This window comes from Salarias fasciatus, unplaced genomic scaffold (assembly GCF_902148845.1).
Source record: "Salarias fasciatus unplaced genomic scaffold, fSalaFa1.1, whole genome shotgun sequence".
Lineage (NCBI taxonomy): Eukaryota > Metazoa > Chordata > Actinopteri > Blenniiformes > Blenniidae > Salarias > Salarias fasciatus.
The window spans coordinates 81,975-101,633 of NW_021941385.1; the positions used below are offsets into that span (position 1 = coordinate 81,975).

The window sequence follows — 19,659 nt, forward strand, 5'->3', positions numbered from 1 at the left end:
TGGGTGTGGGTCGGGTTTGGGTGTAGACTCGGGGTTGGGTGTAGGTCAGGGTTGGGTGTAGGTCGGGGTTGACGGGTTGGGTGTGGGTCGGGTTTGGGTGTAGACTCGGGGTTGGGTGTAGGTCAGGGTTGGGTGTAGGTTGGGGCTGGGTGTAGGTCGGGGCTGGGTGTAGGTCGGGGTTGATGGGTTGGGTGTGGGTCGGGTTTGGGTGTAGACTCAGGGTTGGGTGTAGGTCGGGGTTGACGGGTTGGTTGTTGGTCAGTGCTGGGTGTAGGTCGGGGTTGTTGCCCTACCTGGCTGCCGTGCTCTGCACCCACCGCAGCAGCGCCCTCTTGGCGTTGCCCTGCAGCTTGTTGCCCGCCTTCCTCTTGGGGGCGGGGCTTCCCGTCCCGGAGCCGGCGCCGGCGGCGCTGTCCAGCGAGGAGCCGCTGGAGGACAGGGCCTGCAGGGCTGGCAGGTTGCTGGTCAGCTCCTCAATCTGACGCCCGGGAGACACAACATGCTTCACCGCACAGGCCGGGGTCAAGGGTCACGTTCAGGGACCCGCTGTGGTGACGTCTGGTCTGAGTCTGCTGTCAGCTGGCAGAACGTTACCTGGAAGTAGAGGATGATGGTCCAGATCAAGCCAAGGACAATTGAAGGTCGTCCGTCGGCGATGTCTGTGGCGTGAATGTTGACGAGTTTGATCTGAAACATGAAGAGAAGAACAGGACAGAACAGAAGACTATTAATCTCTCACAGGAGACATTTAGTGGAGCAAGACGCTCGTAGAACACAGCGGCAAAAAGTAATGATGGAGCAAAACAAACAAGTGACGGTGAAAAGTAGTGAGGGTGATAACAGAGAGCTAAAACAACAAGTTCACCGGTAGCGGCAGCGGCGATGGCAGTGGCGGCCGCTTCTACTGACCATACCTTCTACTGACTCTACCTTCTACTGACCATACCTTCTACTGACTCTACCTTCTACTGACTCTACCTTCTACTGACTCTACCTTCTACTGACCATACCTTCTACTGACTCTACCTTCTACTGACCATACCTTCAATTGACCATACCTTCTACTGATTCTACCTTCTACTGACCCTACCTTCTACTGACCATACCTTCTACTCACTCTACCTTCTACTGACCCTACCTTCTACTGATTCTACCTTCTACTGACCATACCTTCAACTGACCATACCTTCTACTGATTCTACCTTCTACTGACTCTACCTTCTACTGACTCTACCTTCTACTGACCATACCTTCTACTGACTCTACCTTCTACTGACCATACCTTCTACTGACTCTACCTTCTACTGACCATACCTTCAACTGACTCTACCTTCTACTGACTCTACCTTCTACTGACTCTACCTTCTACTGACCATACCTTCTACTCACTCTACCTTCTACTGACCCTACCTTCTACTGATTCTACCTTCTACTGACCATACCTTCAACTGACCATACCTTCTACTGATTCTACCTTCTACTGATTCTACCTTCTACTGACTCTACCTTCTACTGACCATACCTTCAACTGACCATACCTTCTACTGATTCTACCTTCTACTGACTCTACCTTCTACTGACTCTACCTTCTACTGACCATACCTTCTACTGACTCTACCTTCTACTGACCATACCTTCAATTGACCATACCTTCTACTGATTCTACCTTCTACTGACCCTACCTTCTACTGACCATACCTTCTACTCACTCTACCTTCTACTGACCCTACCTTCTACTGATTCTACCTTCTACTGACCATACCTTCAACTGACCATACCTTCTACTGATTCTACCTTCTACTGACTCTACCTTCTACTGACTCTACCTTCTACTGACCATACCTTCTACTGACTCTACCTTCTACTGACCATACCTTCTACTGACTCTACCTTCTACTGACCATACCTTCAACTGACTCTACCTTCTACTGACTCTACCTTCTACTGACTCTACCTTCTACTCACTCTACCTTCTACTGACCCTACCTTCTACTGATTCTACCTTCTACTGACTCTACCTTCTACTGACTCTACCTTCTACTGACTCTACCTTCTACTGACCATACCTTCTACTGATTCTACCTTCTACTGACTCTACCTTCTACTGACTCTACCTTCTACTGACCATACCTTCTACTCACTCTACCTTCTACTGACCCTACCTTCTACTGATTCTACCTTCTACTGACCATACCTTCAACTGACCATACCTTCAACTGACCATACCTTCTACTGATTCTACCTTCTACTGACTCTACCTTCTACTGACTCTACCTTCTACTGACCCTACCTTCTACAGACCGTACCTTCCACTGCGCCGGCGGCTGCCTACCTTTCTGCCCTCCAGGAACTTGAGGGCGGTGCCGATGTTGGAGACCCAGTGGATCCTCTTCAGCTGGCGGCCTTGTTCACACGGCTTCAGACCAGAACACAGAAGCAGAGCTCGTTCAAATGCTTTGTCACTGAACCACCGCGCCACCAAACCGCAGCGTGGCGGCGTGGCTGGACTGTTTCTACGCTGAACCTACAAAATAATGGTCTGCGGTGTGAAACGGACCTGGCGGGTGACTGAACCTCGACTCACCAGAAGCGTCATGTTGCAGCCTCACACTGTGTGTGTGTGTGTGTGTGTGTGTGTGTGTGTGTGTGTGTGTGTGTGTGTGTGTGTCCAGTCCATAAACCTCGAAGAGCTGCCTGACCTGGTAACCTGCAGGTTAAACCACGAGCCGACAGCTCAGAGGTCACTGAGCATGACCCTTGACCTCTGGCCGACCCGTGGCAGCTCTGATGTCCCGCTGTGATGGGAGCGTCCACCGGGGGCAGCAGACTCACCAGTCTCTGTCCAGACAGGACCTCCAGCAGAGCCAGGAGCTTCACCCCATCCTTAATGTCCTCGAACAGGTCGTTGACCTCCAGAGGGGGTTTGAACTGGGGACCAGAACAGAGGCTTATGACTGACACGCCACTTCCGCACCAGATCACATCAACAGCTCGAAGAAAAGCAGGAGACCAGTCCAAGAAAAGAAAGGAGACTCGTCATGCAGCTGCAGGAGCAACAGAAGAGTCAGCTGATCACGTCCCGTCCTCACATGCATGAAGAGACAGGACGGACGCCGTCTCATGATGATGACGGTCCTGACCAGAGAAGAGACAGGACGGACGCCGTCTCATGATGATGACGGTCCTGACCAGAGAAGAGACAGGACGGACGCCGACCTTTCTCTTCTCTGGTCAGGATCTTATCCACAAAACAACTTCACTTCTTCTCAGAGGTCAGAGGTCATGATTAGGCTGATCTTTAATCCCTCTTCATGCTCTGCTCTGTAATTTGACACCTGGATCCTCATCTTCACTACCAGCTGTGTTCTCCAGCTCCAGTCCAGAGGAGGTTCTCTGTTCTCTGCTCAGGTTCTGGAGGCTCGGCTCTGACTGAAGGACGGTGGAACCTTTACTCTCTTCCTGCTCTACTCTGTTCTGTTGTCTCTCTCTCTCTCTCTTCCTGTCCCTCTGTCTCTCATCCTGTCTTCTGTGTCCTCCTGTCTCTTTGTTTCTCCTCCTGTCTTCTCTGTCCCTCTGTCCTCCTGTCCGCTGCAGTCCCATCGTGGACCAGGACTCAGAATCAGTCAGTCAGAGATCATGTGATCTAGAGGAGCTTTTTCCCGAAATGATCCAGTTTGGGAGTGATAAAGTAGCACTCTACTCTCTACTCTACTCTACTGTACACTCTCTACTCTCTACTCTACTTTCTACTCTACTCTACTGTACACTCTCTACTCTCTACTCTACTCTACTGTACACTCTCTACTCTCTACTTCTACATACAGGCTCCTCCTAAATCATGATCTGTCTTCCAGCAGCCAGGCCTCCGCTCTGCTGCCCCCTGCTGGACAAGACAGGTTAAAAACAGGATTTCATACATTAACTCAAAGGTGACTGTTGTTCGTTTTATGAGGCTTTTAGTTTTTCTGGTTGGGATTCTGTGAATGGACCAATGGACCAGGAAGTGATGGCTGCACAGTCTGGTTGGATGATGAGGAGGAAGAGGACTCGGGTTCTTTCATAAACAAGCATCATCACCCCCTGCTGGAAGTTCCCAGAATTGCAGCTTGACTTCAGCACAAACAACCAGGGAACCTGCAGGGAACCATCTCCACCTTCAGTTCTCCATCTGGACATGGCAGAGACTGCCAGTGACACACACACACACACACACACACACACACACACACACAGTCTTGTATTTCTATCCTTGTGGGGACCGTCCATTGACTCCCATTCATGTCTAGCCCCTAACCCTGACCCTTACCCTAACCCTAACCCACACCACAACAAAGCCTAACCCTAAAGAAATGTTTTTGCACTTTTACTTTTTTCAGTAACAACAACATGGTCAAGAAAACACTGTTTCTCCTACTTAGGACCGGAAAAAGGTCCCCACAAGGCACGTCGTTCCACGTTTTGCTATCCTTGTAGGGACATTTGGCCCCGACAAGGATAGAAATACGAGAACGAAAACACACACACACACACACACACACACACACACACACACACACACACACACACACACAGCAGGAAGGCTGTGAAAAGTCACTGCGGTAAATTGACGCCGAAGTTCAACTGGTACGGATCGTTCTGTACCCAGTTCTGTCCAGCAGGGGGCAGCAGAGCGGAGGTTCTGGAAGGTTCCAGACTGACTGAGGAGGTTCTAGATACAAAGTTCCTCTTCATCACATGATTCTGACTTTAGTTCACTGATTCTGAATCCTGGTCCATGATGGTACTGCAGAGAGACAGGAAGAGATAAAGGTTCCACCGTCCTTCAGGTAGAACCTGATAAGAGAACAGAACCTCTCACTAGTATCACAATTCTCAAAAATCTTAGAAAAACTGTTCACAGTACGATTGACCAACTTTATTGATAAATACAAGCTCTTAAAGGACAGGCAGTATGGTTTTAGAAAGTACTCCTCAACTGCAGTGGCCCTGATGGACGTAGCTGAAGACGTGAGGAACAACATTAAAAAAACAAAGAAATCACACTGGCAATATTCATCGGTTTAAAAAAAGCCTTTGATACCACTGATCATAGTATACTGATAAGAGAGTTGGAAAGATTTGGTGTTAGAGGCATTTTTCTCCATTGGCTTAATTCTTACATCACAAATACAAAATCCTAAATGGGATGGCTCCGACCTATCTCCAAGATGCTTTAACGCCTTATCAACCAATCAGAGCACTTCGCTCTCAAAATGCAGGGTTACTGGTGACTCCTAGAGTCTCTAAATGGACACTAGGTGGAAGAGCCTTTAGCTATCAGGCACCGTTTTTATGGAACCAGCTTCCAAGTGGTGTCAAAGAGGCAGACACAGTCTCCACATTTAAGGTGAGGCTCAAGACGTTTCTCTTCGATGCAGCCTATGATCAGGTCAGCTAGGGACTCTAAACCATCATTATTAAAAGCTGCCCTAGGAGCTAGAATGCTGTGGGAAGTACGGTGCACTGAGCCCTGTCCTCTAATGTCTGAATGTTCTTCCCTTTAGTCCCTTCATTGCCTTTCCCCTGCTGTCCCCCCCTTCGAGGGGGAGTCTTCTCCAGGTTCAGTTGCTGACTCCACTATTACGAGGGCCTACGAACAAGCTCCGTCCGGACCGGGAGGACACTCCTGTCGGTCCTGCCCGCGGACTGGCTTCGGTTCTACTTCTGGGATCCGTGGTTCCTGTGCTGGACCGTCCAACGGACTGTCCTCAACATAGTCCTAGGCTTTACTTCTTATTGTCTCATGCTAGCTGTTGCCAAAGCTGTCCGTCCCTGGGAGAGGGATCCCTCCATACTGTGGTTCTCCCCAAGATCTCTTCTTCTCCCACTGGGTTTCTGGAGTTTGTTCTTGCCGGATGTGAGGGTCTAAGGCGGTGGTTGCTTCGTTTTGTCTCCTTACTGTGAATTTGACATATTAACATTATGCTTATTCACTGTTTTTATTGTTTTAACATTCTAACATGACTCAGTTCAGTCATGCTGTGGACTGTTCATGCCACCATGTTTATTGGTCTGATGTCAACGTTCTCACTCTGTTCTGTCTGTGACTGTTTATATCAACACTACACTGTGATTCATTGTTATTATCAAAGTCTTTATCAATCTTTGAAATTTTTACCAACCAATGTAACGTCTTGAAGCCTCTGAGGCAGCTGCTGCTGTGATACTGGGCTGTACAAAAATACATTGAAATTGAAATAGGCAGCAATATGTGCAAATGGGTGAATAAGTCACTGTTAAAGTGTATCTCCTGCGGTGTCCCCCAGGGGTCAGTATTAGGACCATTGTTATTTTTGCTGTACATAAATGATCAGTGCAATGTCTCAGGGAAAGCTAAGTTAGTGCTTTTTGCTGATGACGCTACCATCCTCTTTCAGGTACAGACCTCTCACTGCTGCTGCTCGAGGCCACTTCCGAAGTAGATACAATGAAAAATGGGTTTAATGAAAATAAACTCTCACTTAACCTTAAAAAAGCAAAAATTATGATATTTTCTAATAAAAAAGTCAATGTTGACGTGATTATGAAAATAAACGATGAACCTATAGAAATGGTTAATACGCATGCCTTTTTAGGTGTTGTGCTCGACCATAAGCTGTCATGGAAACCCCACATCGCTCACATTGATTCCAAGATTGCAAAGTGTATTTCCATCTTGGGTAAATCTAGGTATTTTCTGAATTACAAATCACGTTACACCATCTACTGCGCTCTGGTACTGCCGTATATTGCCTACTGTCTTGAAGTCTGGGGGAATACTTACAGAATTATCTGCACTCTCACTGTGCAACAGAAAAGAGCAGTACGTACTGTCCATAACCTCGGTTACAGAGATCGTACAAACTCGCTGTTCCTGGAATCAAGAGCCCTGAAACTCGATGACCTGATAAAACTAAAATCTCTTTTAATAATGTTTAAAACTAGACACGGTATGCTACCCATCCAAATCCAACTAATGTTTAGTCACAAAGACACCGAGTACAATCTCAGAGCTAAAACTAATTTCCAAAAGCACTATGTCCGAACTACAATGAAACAAATGTTCATCACAAGAAGTGGAGTTGATCTGTGGAACAATCTACATGAAAACAGATCAGGTCAAGCTGCTGTGATGGGCCTGAAGTGCTACTCCCTCCCGTATATATGTGTATCTATATGTTTATGTATGTATATATGAATGTATATGTGTGAGTGTATATATATGTGTTTATTTATATGAGTACACATATTAGCAAGTGTTGTTTTGTCAGACACTGAGGATGTGGCGTTCAGTTCCGGCAGCCAACCAGCAGCTCTGAGCTGCAGCTGCTCGTCTTGAGCAAACGTGACGTATCCACCAGTAATGTACTTTGTAAAAGCTGTTGCAAATCGCTCAGATGAATAAAAAATGAATGAATGAATGAATGAAAACCTCCTCTGGACTGCAGCTGGAGAACACAGCTGGTAGTGAAGCTGAGGATCCAGGTGTCAAATTACAGAGCAGAGCGTCAAGATCACCTGATCCAGACAGGCATTAGTCCAACAGCCCACAAGACAGCAAGGGGCCTGATTATGACCTCTGACCTCCGAGAGGACCAAACTCCCCCTCCCAGCCCCCTCGGCCCCCCTCGGACCCCCTCAGTCCCCCCCGGTCCTCCTCGGCCCCCCGGACCCTCCGGTCCCCCTCGGCCCCCCGGTACCCCCGGTCCCCCTCGGCCCCCCGGGTCCCCCTCGGCCGCCCGGGCCCCCTCTGCCCCCCCTGACCCCCTTGGCCCCCCCGGTCCTGTGGTCCAGTGGGCCTACCTTTGCTAGGTGGGAGTTGATCCACTTGGTGAAGGTTCTCTTCTGGACCGCCTCCTGCTCGTCTGGAACAGAAGAACGGAGAACGTTGATGAGCCGGCGGCTGGAGGGAACAGCCAGAGAACACCGGGAGGAACCGGACCCAGACCAGAGGACCACGGCACCCTGTAAAGGTCTCACAGGAGAACTCAGATCCAGCTGGAATCTGAGCAGATCCTGGCTCTCGGATTGGATCGGATCTTGAAAATTAGTTCTTCAAAAGGGAAAGAAGGATTCAGAAGCTGGATTAGAGAGAGAGAGAGAGAGAGAGAGAGCAAGACAGAGAGAGGGAGAGAGAGTGAGAGAGAGAGAGAGCGAGACAGAGAGAGCGAGAGAGAGAGTGAGAGAAAGAGCAAGACAGAGAGAAGGAGAGAGAGAGAGGGTGTGAGAGAGAGAGCAAAACAGAGAGAGCGAGAGAGAGTGAGAGAGAGAGCAAGACAGAGAGAGGGAGAGAGAGAGAGAGGGTGTGAGAGAGAGAGCAAAACAGAGAGAGCGAGACAGAGAGAGGGAGAGAGAGAGAGAGAGAGAGAGACTTTATTAATCCCAGACTGGTAAATCCAGGAGTGTGATCAGCAGAGCAGTGGGATAATGCGGTCGGTGCAGAGAGGCTGGATCCAGTGAGGCTGGATCCAGTGAGGCTGGATCCAGTGAGGCTGTGAGCTGCAGCCTCACTGGATCCAGTGAGGCTGGATCCAGTGAGGCTGTGAGCTGCAGCCTCACTGGATCCAGTGAGGCTGGATCCAGTGAGGCTGTGAGCTGCAGCCTCACTGGATCCAGTGAGGCTGGATCCAGCCTCACAAACACCCATCATGTCCAGCGGGCCACAGAACAGCTTCAGTATAAAGACTCATCCAGTCTCCAGATGAGCTGATCCGGATCAGCAGAGTTCTAAATGGAACAGATCTCCATGTGGAGAACACCAGGTGGAACCGAAGGATCCGTTCCACCGATCAGCTGCTGGGACCAGGAAGTAACTGATGGACAGAGGTGGGAGACGGGAGCGTGATCGAGTCGTCTCCCTGCCATGTTTCTGCCCTCGCCATGTACCTCAGACCAGCCGAGGAGCAGGGCTGATCAGGTCCACCGGGTGCGGTACGTGGTCCAGCAGACACATGGCCTGGAGATGACTCCATCAGGCTCCAACCTCCCACAGGAAGTAATCCACTCTGGATACTCTCTCCAACCGTCAGCAGAGTGAAGAAGGTTCCAGGTTCTCCAGCAGGTTCCGCCCTGCTTCAGGAGGCCACAGTGAGGTTCTCCCCGCTGTGCTGGATCGGTTCCTCTGCAGGAGGATCCTGCTGGGATCAGAATGATCCTGCTGGGATCACGATGATCCTGCTGGGATCAGAGTGATCTTGCTGGGATCAGATTGATCCTGCTGGGATCAGGGTGATCTTGCTGGGATCAGATTGATCCTGCTGGGATCAGGGTGATCTTGCTGGGATCAGAGTGATACTGCTGGGATCAGGGTGATCTTGCTGGGATCAGAGTGATCCTGCTGGGATCAGGGTGATCTTGCTGGGATCAGAGTGATCTTGCTGGGATCAGATTGATCCTGCTGGGATCAGGGTGATCTTGCTGGGATCGGAGTGATCTTGCTGGGATCAGAGTGATCCTGCTGGGATCAGGGTGATCTTGCTGGGATCACGGTGATCCTGCTGGGATCAGAGTGATCTTTCTGGGATCACGGTGATCCTTCTGGGATCAGGGTGATCTTGCTGGGATCAGGGTGATCCTGCTGGGATCAGAGTGATCCTGCTTGGATCAGGGTGATCTTGCTGGGATCAGGGTGATCTTGCTGGGATCACGGTGATCCTGCTGGGATCAGAGTGATCTTTCTGGGATCACGGTGATCCTTCTGGGATCAGGGTGATCTTGCTGGGATCAGGGTGATCCTGCTTGGATCAGGGTGATCTTGCTGGGATCAGGGTGATCCTGCTGGGATCAGAGTGATCCTGCTGGGATCAGGGTGATCTTGCTGGGATCAGGGTGATCCTGCTGGGATCAGAGTGATCCTTCTGGGATCAGGGTGATCTTGCTGGGATCAGGGTGATCCTGCTGGGATCAGAGTGATCCTGCTTGGATCAGGGTGATCTTGCTGGGATCAGGGTGATCTTGCTGGGATCACGGTGATCCTGCTGGGATCAGAGTGATCTTTCTGGGATCACGGTGATCCTTCTGGGATCAGGGTGATCTTGCTGGGATCAGGGTGATCCTGCTTGGATCAGGGTGATCTTGCTGGGATCAGGGTGATCCTGCTGGGATCAGAGTGATCCTGCTGGGATCAGGGTGATCTTGCTGGGATCAGGGTGATCCTGCTGGGATCAGAGTGATCCTTCTGGGATCAGGGTGATCTTGCTGGGATCAGGGTGATCCTGCTGGGATCAGAGTGATCCTGCTTGGATCAGGGTGATCTTGCTGGGATCACGGTGATCCTGCTGGGATCAGAGTGATCTTTCTGGGATCACGGTGATCCTTCTGGGATCAGGGTGATCTTGCTGGGATCAGGGTGATCCTGCTTGGATCAGGGTGATCTTGCTGGGATCAGGGTGATCCTGCTGGGATCAGAGTGATCCTGCTGAACTGAAGGTCGATCCAGATTAAAAGTGGATTACATGATCTGCGAAAGATCTGAGAAGCTGCGGGGGAGGGGTGTCGGCTCCTCCACCGCCTCCTGACAGGCAGACCACAGTGGTCTGGGTCTGGGTCCTGGTCTGGGTCCTGGCCTGGGTCCTGGTCTGGGTCCTGGTCTGGGTCTTGTTCCGGGTCCTGGTATGGGTCCGGTTCCGTGTCTGGGTCCTGGTCCTGGTCCGGGTCCTGGTCCGGTTCCGGGTCTGGGTCCTGGTCTGGGTCCTGGTCTAGGTCCAGTTCCGGGTCTGGTTCCTGGTCCGGGTCCTGGTCCGGGTCCGGGTCCTGGTCCGGGTCCTGGTCTAGGTCCGGTTCCGGGTCTGGGTCCTGGTCCTGGTCCTGGTCCAGGTCCAGGTCCTGGTCTGGGTCTGGTTCCGGGTCCTGTGGGACCTGTTCGGGTGGAGGATGGAGTCCAGCTGCCGGTCTCTGGAAGACTCCTCCCAGCAGCGGGACAGGAAGACGTCAGCACCGCTCAGGACAACCAGGATGTCCACCCCAGTCCTCTCTGGACGGGGTCTGGGACTGGGTCTGGGTGGCGCTGTCGCTCACTGATCCATTGTCAGCTGATCTGGTTTCCGCGGTGACGGGAAAGGCTCCTGATAGTCCGGCTCAGGAAACGTGTCCTGGACCAGATTTCCTCCTGAGAACCTGAAACTCCACGAGTCTGATGTTCCCTCAGAGCAGAGCCGCTCAGGAAGAACATGAATCCTCAGAAACAGCCGCAGTCCGGAGAACCGGCAGGACGGGGAACGGATCACCGGATCCTGGACAGACGGAACGGGATCAGTCTGATCCAGATTACTCTGATCCAGATCACGCTTCTTTAGCGACTAGAACCGAGGATCAGAGAGGAGCTCCACCCACAGCAGAACATGCAAACCTCCAGCCGGTTCTGTTAGCTAGAACAGCCGCTAAACCGGTGCAGGTCTCAGCTGGTTCCTGGTCCAGTTGGGGTTCTGTGTGGTGAAAAGCGGCCAAGGCTTCTGCTCAAGGTTCTGCAGAACACCGTGCAGAACACTGCAGAACACTGGAGAACACTGCAGAACACTGCAGAACACTACAGAACACTGGAGAACACTGGAGAACACTGCAGAACACTGCAGAACACTGTAGAACACTGTAGAACACTGTAGAACACTACAGAACACTGCAGAACACTACAGAACACTGGAGAACACTGCAGAACACCGTGCAGAACACTGGAGAACACTGCAGAACACTACAGAACACTGCAGAACACTGCAGAACACTGCAGAACACTGTAGAACACTGCAGAACACTACAGAACACTGGAGAACACTGCAGAACACTACAGAACACTGCAGAACACTGCAGAACACTGCAGAACACTGGAGAACACTGCAGAACACTACAGAACACTGCAGAACACTGCAGAACACTGCAGAACACTACAGAACACTGGAGAACACTGCAGAACACTACAGAACACTGCAGAACACTGCAGAACACTACAGAACACTACAGAACACTGCAGAACACTGCAGAACACTGCAGAACACTGCAGAACACCGTGCAGAACACTGGAGAACACTGCAGAACACTACAGAACACTGCAGAACACTGCAGAACACTGTAGTAAAGGTTCTGCAGAACGCTGCAGGGGAACCTTGGAGTTCTTTTCATTCATAGCAGCTCATGCATGAAGCAGCGGAGAGCCGTGATGCTGGGAGTGCTCGTGCCCGCCGTGCACGGTGTGGTGCACGGTGTGGCGTGCGCGCCGTGCACGGTGTGGTGCACGGTGTGGCGTGCGCGCCGTGCACGGTGTGGTGCACGGCGCTGCACACTGCACTGAGTCCATCTCTACAGCGGCGGCTCAGGCAGCAGGTCACGTGACTCAGCAGAACCTCCGGCCAACGCTACAGCACAGGGAACCCAGTGAGGCATGACACACACACACACACACGCACACACACACACACACACACACACACACACACACACACTGCTGCCCCACTTACCGCGCAGATACTGGAAGACTCCCGTCACCAGGCTGAGAGACGTCCTGCTGACGGAGGCGTCCTTGATGTGAGACATTGTCCACGCTGCTGCACGGCTCCGTGCATGTCAGCAGCCCACACACACACACGCACACGTCTGTGTGTGTGTGTGTGTGTGTGTGGTGAGAAAAGCCCTTATCCAGCGGGGAAGCAAACAGATCCGGATCCGTTTCCCCGGCGATGCCCCTCCCCCCCACACACACTCACACACACACTGACACACACACACACACACGCCGCCGCGGACAGCTCGGACACACAGGCTGGCGTGCAGCAGCCCCGTCCCTCCGTCCCTCCGTCCCGCTGAGCCTGAGAGGACGAGAGGACGAGCTGCATCTGAGACTGGAGAGGAATCAGCTCCAGCTCCACCAATCAGCTCGCAGCAGGCGTGAGGTCACAGCCAGGCTGCAGAGTGTGTGTGTGTGTGTGTGTGTGTGTGTGTGTGTGTGTGTGTGTGTGTGTGTGTGTGCAGGTTTTCCTATCCTTGTGGGGACCAAATGTCCCCACAAGGATAGAAAAACCTGCTGGATGTGCCTTGTGGGACCTTCTTCCGGTCCTCATGAGGGAAACAGTGTTTTCTTCACCATGTTGTTGTTACTGAAAACAGTCAAAGGTCAAAACATTTCTTTAGGGTTCGGCTGTGTGGTGGTCTGGGTCAGGGTCAGGGTCTGGGTCAGGGTCAGGGTCAGGGTCAGGGTCAGGGTCAGGGTCTGGGTTAGGGGCTAGATATGAATGGGAGTCAATGGAAGGTCCCCACAAGGACAGAAATACAAACGTGTGTGTGTGTGTGTGTGTGTGTGTGTGTGTGTGTGTCTGTGTGTGTGTGTGTCTGTGTGTGTGTGTTCAGCAGTCAGACTGATCTCATCTGAACCTCGGTGGGTTTCCTGAACGATGACGGAGGTTCAGCAGCAGCTGGAGGAGGAAAGACCTCCGTCAGGAGAACCTCCATCAGGAGAACCTCCATCAGGAGAACCTCCATCAGGAGAACCTCCATCAGCAAGACCTCCGTCAGGAGAACCTCCATCAGGAGAACCTCCATCAGCAAGACCTCCGTCAGCAGGACCTCCGTCAGCAGGACCTCCATCAGCAGGACCTCCGTCAGGAGAACCTCCATCAGGAGAACCTCCGTCAGCAGGACCTCCGTCAGCAGGACCTCCGTCAGCAGGACCTCCGTCAGCAGGACCTCTGCCTCTTCTCCACCCCAGAGCTTTGATTCTTTGATTCCCAACAGAACTCATTCCAGGGTAGATCCTAAAGGAACCGTCACTGTTGTTCTGCAGGTTCTCTCCTCCTGTCAAGACCAGGCACACTTTCCAAGATGGCCGCCCGGCCCAGCTGGACTCCGTTACAGAGACGCAGCGGCGTCTGGTGTCGGTACCAGATGTGTGCCGGTACCAGATGTGTCCGGTGTCGGTACCAGATGTGTCTGGTGTCGGTACCAGATGTGTCCGGTGTCGGTACCAGATGTGTCTGGTGTCGGTACCAGATGTGTCCGGTGTCGGTACCAGATGTGCCCGGTGTCGGTACCAGATGTGTCCGGTGTCGGTACCAGATGTGTCCGATGTCGGTACCAGATGTGTCTGGTGTCGGTACCAGATGTGTCCGGTGCCGGTACCAGATGTGTCCGGTGTCGGTACCAGATGTGTCCGGTGTCGGTACCAGATGTGTCCGATGTCGGTACCAGATGTGTCTGGTGTCGGTACCAGATGTGTCCGGTGCCGGTACCAGATGTGTCCGGTGTCGGTACCAGATGTGTCTGGTGTCGGTACCAGATGTGTCTGGTGTCGGTACCAGATGTGTCTGGTGTCGGTACCAGATGTGTCCGGTGCCGGTACCAGATGTGCCCGGTGTCGGTACCAGATGTGTCCGATGTCGGTACCAGATGTGTCCGATGTCGGTACCGAATGTGTCCGGTGTCGGTACCAGATGTGTCCGGTGTCGGTACCAGATGTGTCCGGTGTCGGTACCGAATGTGTCCGGTGTCGGTACCAGATGTGTCCGGTGTCGGTACCAGATGTGTCCGGTGCCGGTACCAGATGTGTGCCGGTACCAGATGTGTCCGATGTCGGTACCAGATGTGTCCGATGTCGGTACCAGATGTGTGCCGGTACCAGATGTGTCCGATGTCGGTACCAGATGTGTCCGATGTCGGTACCGAATGTGTCCGGTGTCGGTACCAGATGTGTCCGATGTCGGTACCGAATGTGTCCGGTGTCGGTACCAGATGTGTCCGGTGCCGGTACCAGATGTGTCCGGTGCCGGTACCAGATGTGTCTGGTGTCGGTACCAGATGTGTCCGATGTCGGTACCAGATGTGTCCGATGTCGGTACCGAATGTGTCCGGTGTCGGTACCAGATGTGTCCGATGTCGGTACCGAATGTGTCCGGTGTCGGTACCAGATGTGTCCGGTGTCGGTACCAGATGTGTCCGGTGTCGGTACCAGATGTGTCCGGCCTGCCAAATCTGTCCGGGGCCGCGCCTGCCGATGACGTGTCACATTCTGATCGGCCGTATGATTGGTTGTAAAAATACAGCGTTTGTTTTGATACCGGTGTCACGCCCCGACTCAACAGACAGGCGCGAGAAAATCTCAGGTTCGTCTGGACGCAGATCTTTATGGTGGAACAGCATTCACAGGACAGATGCACAGGAAGAGCTCCTCACAGAGACCTCTCCCTCACGGCCTCTCCAGCTCCAGGCTCTGGAGAGATCCTCGCACCTGCAGCCACGCCTCCCTCTTTATGGTTTCCCCCACAGGCGCTCCAATTAATCCCCACTCTCTCAGAAAGTAAACTAATAAACCATTCCCCTTTAACATACCATAACTTAATGACTATTGGAAAAAGATGCAATGATGGGAAAACGTTTTAACGGAATAAGAGTGAAGATGATGATTAAATTGATTGGCCAATCCCAAATATAACAAGCTATGGTAACCTAGAAACAAACCTAATTCTTCACAACAAAACAAACTAAACATCCTCCCAGCTACCCCACAACTGAAGTGTGTCTCTGGACGAGGGCGAGTTACGCTGCCAGGACGGCCGGCCCATTGAATCCTGCCTTCACACCGGTGAAGAGCGAGACGGTAGCGGACGACATGGAGAACAAGAAGCAGAACGTGCAGCAGAGCGAGAAAGCGTTTTACAGGAGATCTGGGTGGGAAATGTGAAAGCCAGCCGTCATACCGCCACTGCGGGAAAAAACCTTCTGTTTTTGTTTTTTTCCTGCGTGTAGCACAAATGCTTTGTGTGTGACATGTGCAATATAATTGTGAAGTTTGCAGCTCTTTTTGATTTCATGTCTATGTTGACTTAAAGCTCGGGTCGACGATCTTGGAAAACTAGCATGTAGCACGAATGTAGCATCTCCCAAGGCTCCGCCCAGCTCCCACCCCATTGGAGGAGCTCCCGTTGGGAGCGAACGCACTGGACGCGGGAGCGCCACGCGCACGGAGTTTATGATCGCCTCCAATGTTATGAACCTTTCTGACTGCCGCACACAACGCCCACAGCAGCGCAGCGCGCCGCTCCCTTCCTTCTATTTTTCACGCGAGCCGCGAGCGCCGAGAGCGCCTTGGCAACGCGCTCTGAACCAGGGCCAGCGCACGCCACTGAACTGTACGCGCAGGGGGCTGGTAGAACGGCGAAGGGATTTGATTGGTTCCAGAAGAGCGATCCGCGCCTTCCGATTGGTCGGAGTTTTTACTGTCCTGTGGCCGCTACAGTGGTCAGATATTTTCCGCACCTTTTTCCGTCCACATGATGTACTGACTTCTCCCAGGGGGGAGGAGCATTTCACTCAGGATGACAAGAAGTGCTTTTGGACAACATCGTCTACCCGAGCTTTAAAATTATTTTTTGCCTTTGTCAATGTGAAATTGTGCTGGGAAAAAATAGATTAACAGAAAAACAATATGTTGTAGCAGCCCTGCTTTCATTGCAGTTGACACAAGTATGCCAAATAAGTGCTACAGTTATTCTACACTTCAGTCAATATCTGTTTTTTTAGATAGCTGGGAAAAATGAAAACTCGGCTGTCAAAGCACAGCCACTGCTCACTATGGTGAGCGTCAGGCTGTGCTTTAAGGTAAGATTTACACTTTATTGTGCTGGTGTAGTGTATACAACATTAATATTTAGGTCTCAGTAGCCTTAAAATTCCGTCCAAGATAGATCCAGCTATTACATATAAATGAAAACTTGTGAGAAATCCATAGAAATTTGTAAAGAGGATTGGAAATGATGTGACCCTTAAAGCAGAACTATGCAAGACTTGCTTTAGGGCTCCCCCTACTGGTCTCCTGTGAAAGCTGGCTGTCGTAAACGTCCTCCGCATCACCCACCTCCTCCACCCCCCCCCCCCCCCCCCCCGCAGACAGCGTCCCACTCCCGTTTCCTTTCTTTCTGCTCGTTAGACAAAGTTTCTTTCTGTCGTTTCGGTTCTGCCGTGGTGAGCCCCTCAGGGTGGCGCTGCTAACGCTAGCGAGGGTTTCATGCTTGTTTTACGCTCTTTTGTTAAATCTTCTGCGGCGGCAGCTCCTCGCGCTGCCCGGGAACTTCCTGCGGTCGCTCCCTCTGTCGCAGACATGGCCGCCTCGCACGCTCAGACTGATTGGAAAACAAACACACTTCAGCTCGGTGCAGCGAACTCACTCGCGCTCACTTCTACCAGAGGAGGCGCCACTCCTCTGTATTTCTCAGTTACCAAACGGAAATTAGAACCAATCAACACATCATGCGAAGATCGTCTATTGCAACACAACGACAGATGTCGCGCTCCAACAGCTGTTATCCTTGTAATCCCGTCTGAGCGCCGTAAAGCAGGTTTGTTCTCTCAGATGTAGGCGAGTCGATCCTCTGAAAGTTCAAGCGCTGTTTTCAGGACACGGACCCGGGGGGCGGGGGGGGGAGACTCGCCGTGACAAGTCTGTTTACCCCCACAGGGATTCTGAAACACATTTAAAGAGGTAAAAAGTAGCATAGTTCTGCTTTAAAGCCTGTGACAAAGCAGGATCACTTTGTTGCAGTCCTGCTGTCTTAAACATAAATTCACAGTGGAGCAAAAGTATGGAAATGACTGTGTTGTGAAACAGCTTGTGCAGGGAGGCGCTGCTGCTGTCTGGAGTCCTGGTGAACATGCAGAGGCTGCCATGGTGTAATCTAAGGTGCCTTACTTAACGGTGCATTAAGGAGTTTTCCAACCTTAAAAATACTAATTTTCCACCATAAATATGTTACACATTTTGAATGACGTGTACAATGTGCCCTGACAGATTCATTGCTAGTACCTCTAACAGCGCTAAATTGTCACTTGAGAGTTTTTTGGGGAGAATTTGAAAGGAATGATGTAATGCGCGCTCCAGCTGGTGAGGTTTCGTTTTGTCCGCCATTACTCCGCCAGATGCTTAGTGAGCAACAGCTGAGCAGGATCTTCCAGGAAGTCAGAACAGACTGGCTTCTAGCACTGCAGCTCCACACAGACTCCACCAGGGAGAGACACTGACATCTTACTGAGCGCTGCTGAACGAGCGAGGAAGGAGTTCCTCTCTTCCGTGCACGGGAGCCACAGGGACGAGATTTTCACTAAGCTGCATTACGCCCAAGGCCTGCAGGGGGCGCTGTTTCGCATAAAACATGCAAACTCCTTAATGCACCTTTAAAGCGATACTTCAACATTTTGGCAAACTGGCCCATTTAGGGCAGTTCCCTCGTCATTTAGAGCAGCAGACTGTTTCTGTGAGGTGAGCTGTTGTTTGTTCAGCGGTGGGTCTGAGGAGAGCTTCACGGCGGACACAATGGAAGTGGACGGTATTTTTGTTCCCCCTCGTCAAACTCATCAAATACACAATCCAACAACCCCAAAACACTTTGGTGGACACGTTATAATCCACACACTCACTACGCTGTGGAACACCAACAAATAATACTGTAGCGTTACGACACTGAAGCAAATACTGGGAACTACTTTTTCTTTTGAAATCACTACGCCCAGACGCCATGTTTAGTAAGTAGTTCCGTCTCAGCAATCTTCACAAAAACCACTCAATGTGGTAATTCTGCATTAATATTTCACAGCGTAGTGAATGAAATCCCAGTGAGTCGATAATTTGCACCTTTTTTCCAGGAGCAGCAGAACTTTCAAAGTCTGTCCGGAGTTTACCGTTCTTATGTGATTAAATCCCTCAAACCGTTTGTTATAAGAAGAAAAGGACAAAAAAGGTGCATGTTTTAAATAAAAGAAGGAATTAATTAATAAAGGAAGGAAATAAGGAATTTAATTTTCTTCAAATGTGTTTTTATGAATTCTTGAAAAGTGCAGATTGAACATTTCTGAGATTGCAAAAATCCAATTCAAACTATTTCACAAGTCAGACAGTGGTACATTCCCATGTGACAGGCTGTGATAACAGCCAGAGGTCAGAGGTCAGAGGTCTCCGCCCCATGCAGCGCTGCTGTGGGCCTGGCCACGGCGATCCATTGTTCCTCTGCTGACCGAACCTTCATCAGGATCATTTCTAAAAAATAAAAAATACCGATGTTCAAATCCCTGCAGTCTCTAAACTAAACTACAACTTTCTGGTTCAAGAAAAACACTTCTGATTTCATACAAATGGGAGTAACTAAGTAATAGGACTAATCTTACACAGTAAAAGTAATAAAAGACCATTTGACATCAACCCAATAAAAAAATGCTAATAAACAGCGTTAGAAAGCTGGAAATAAATAAAACAGTTTTCCTCACCGAGGCTGAGAAGGTGACAGAACATGGCGGACTGCTGCCGACCTCCTCTCTGCTCTTCCTTCACATTTCCTCTTTCATTCACAAAATGACCACCAAGGAAATGTCCAAAAGGTGACAGAAAATTACAACAGCAAAAACTACAGAATCATGGGAAAAAGCTAGCCACAGCGCTGCAACACACAGTGAAGAACTTGATCAAGCGTGCCCAAAACTCACAAAACACCATAAAATCACTTCAGGAAAAAAACTGTACAATTAAAGCCGCAAGCGTCATTGGTCAGGACCGAGCCTCCTCGCTGTCCCGCGACTCAGACGTCCTCGTACCTTGCTGAAAGATGTACATGTCACTGGGAGTTCTGCTACTCTGTAATCATCCATTTTCTTGATTTTACCTTATTTTCTGTTGTAAAG

The 19,659-nt window shown here is 50.9% G+C and overlaps 1 protein-coding gene across 1 annotated transcript in view; it reads right to left on the reverse strand.

The window, feature by feature from the left end:
* The window catches only part of LOC115385417 (nesprin-1-like), a 39,989-nt gene extending 27,449 nt beyond the window's left edge, over positions 1 to 12,540 (reverse strand). The window contains exons 1-6 of the mRNA XM_030087408.1: positions 12,465 to 12,540; positions 7,822 to 7,883; positions 2,833 to 2,928; positions 2,333 to 2,416; positions 595 to 687; positions 294 to 478 (exon numbers count right to left, since the gene is read on the reverse strand). Of these exons, the coding sequence (XP_029943268.1) occupies positions 294 to 478; positions 595 to 687; positions 2,333 to 2,416; positions 2,833 to 2,928; positions 7,822 to 7,883; positions 12,465 to 12,540 (596 nt within the window). The remainder of the gene's footprint in view (positions 1 to 293; positions 479 to 594; positions 688 to 2,332; positions 2,417 to 2,832; positions 2,929 to 7,821; positions 7,884 to 12,464) is intronic.
* Between the last annotated feature and the right edge of the window lie 7,119 nt (positions 12,541 to 19,659).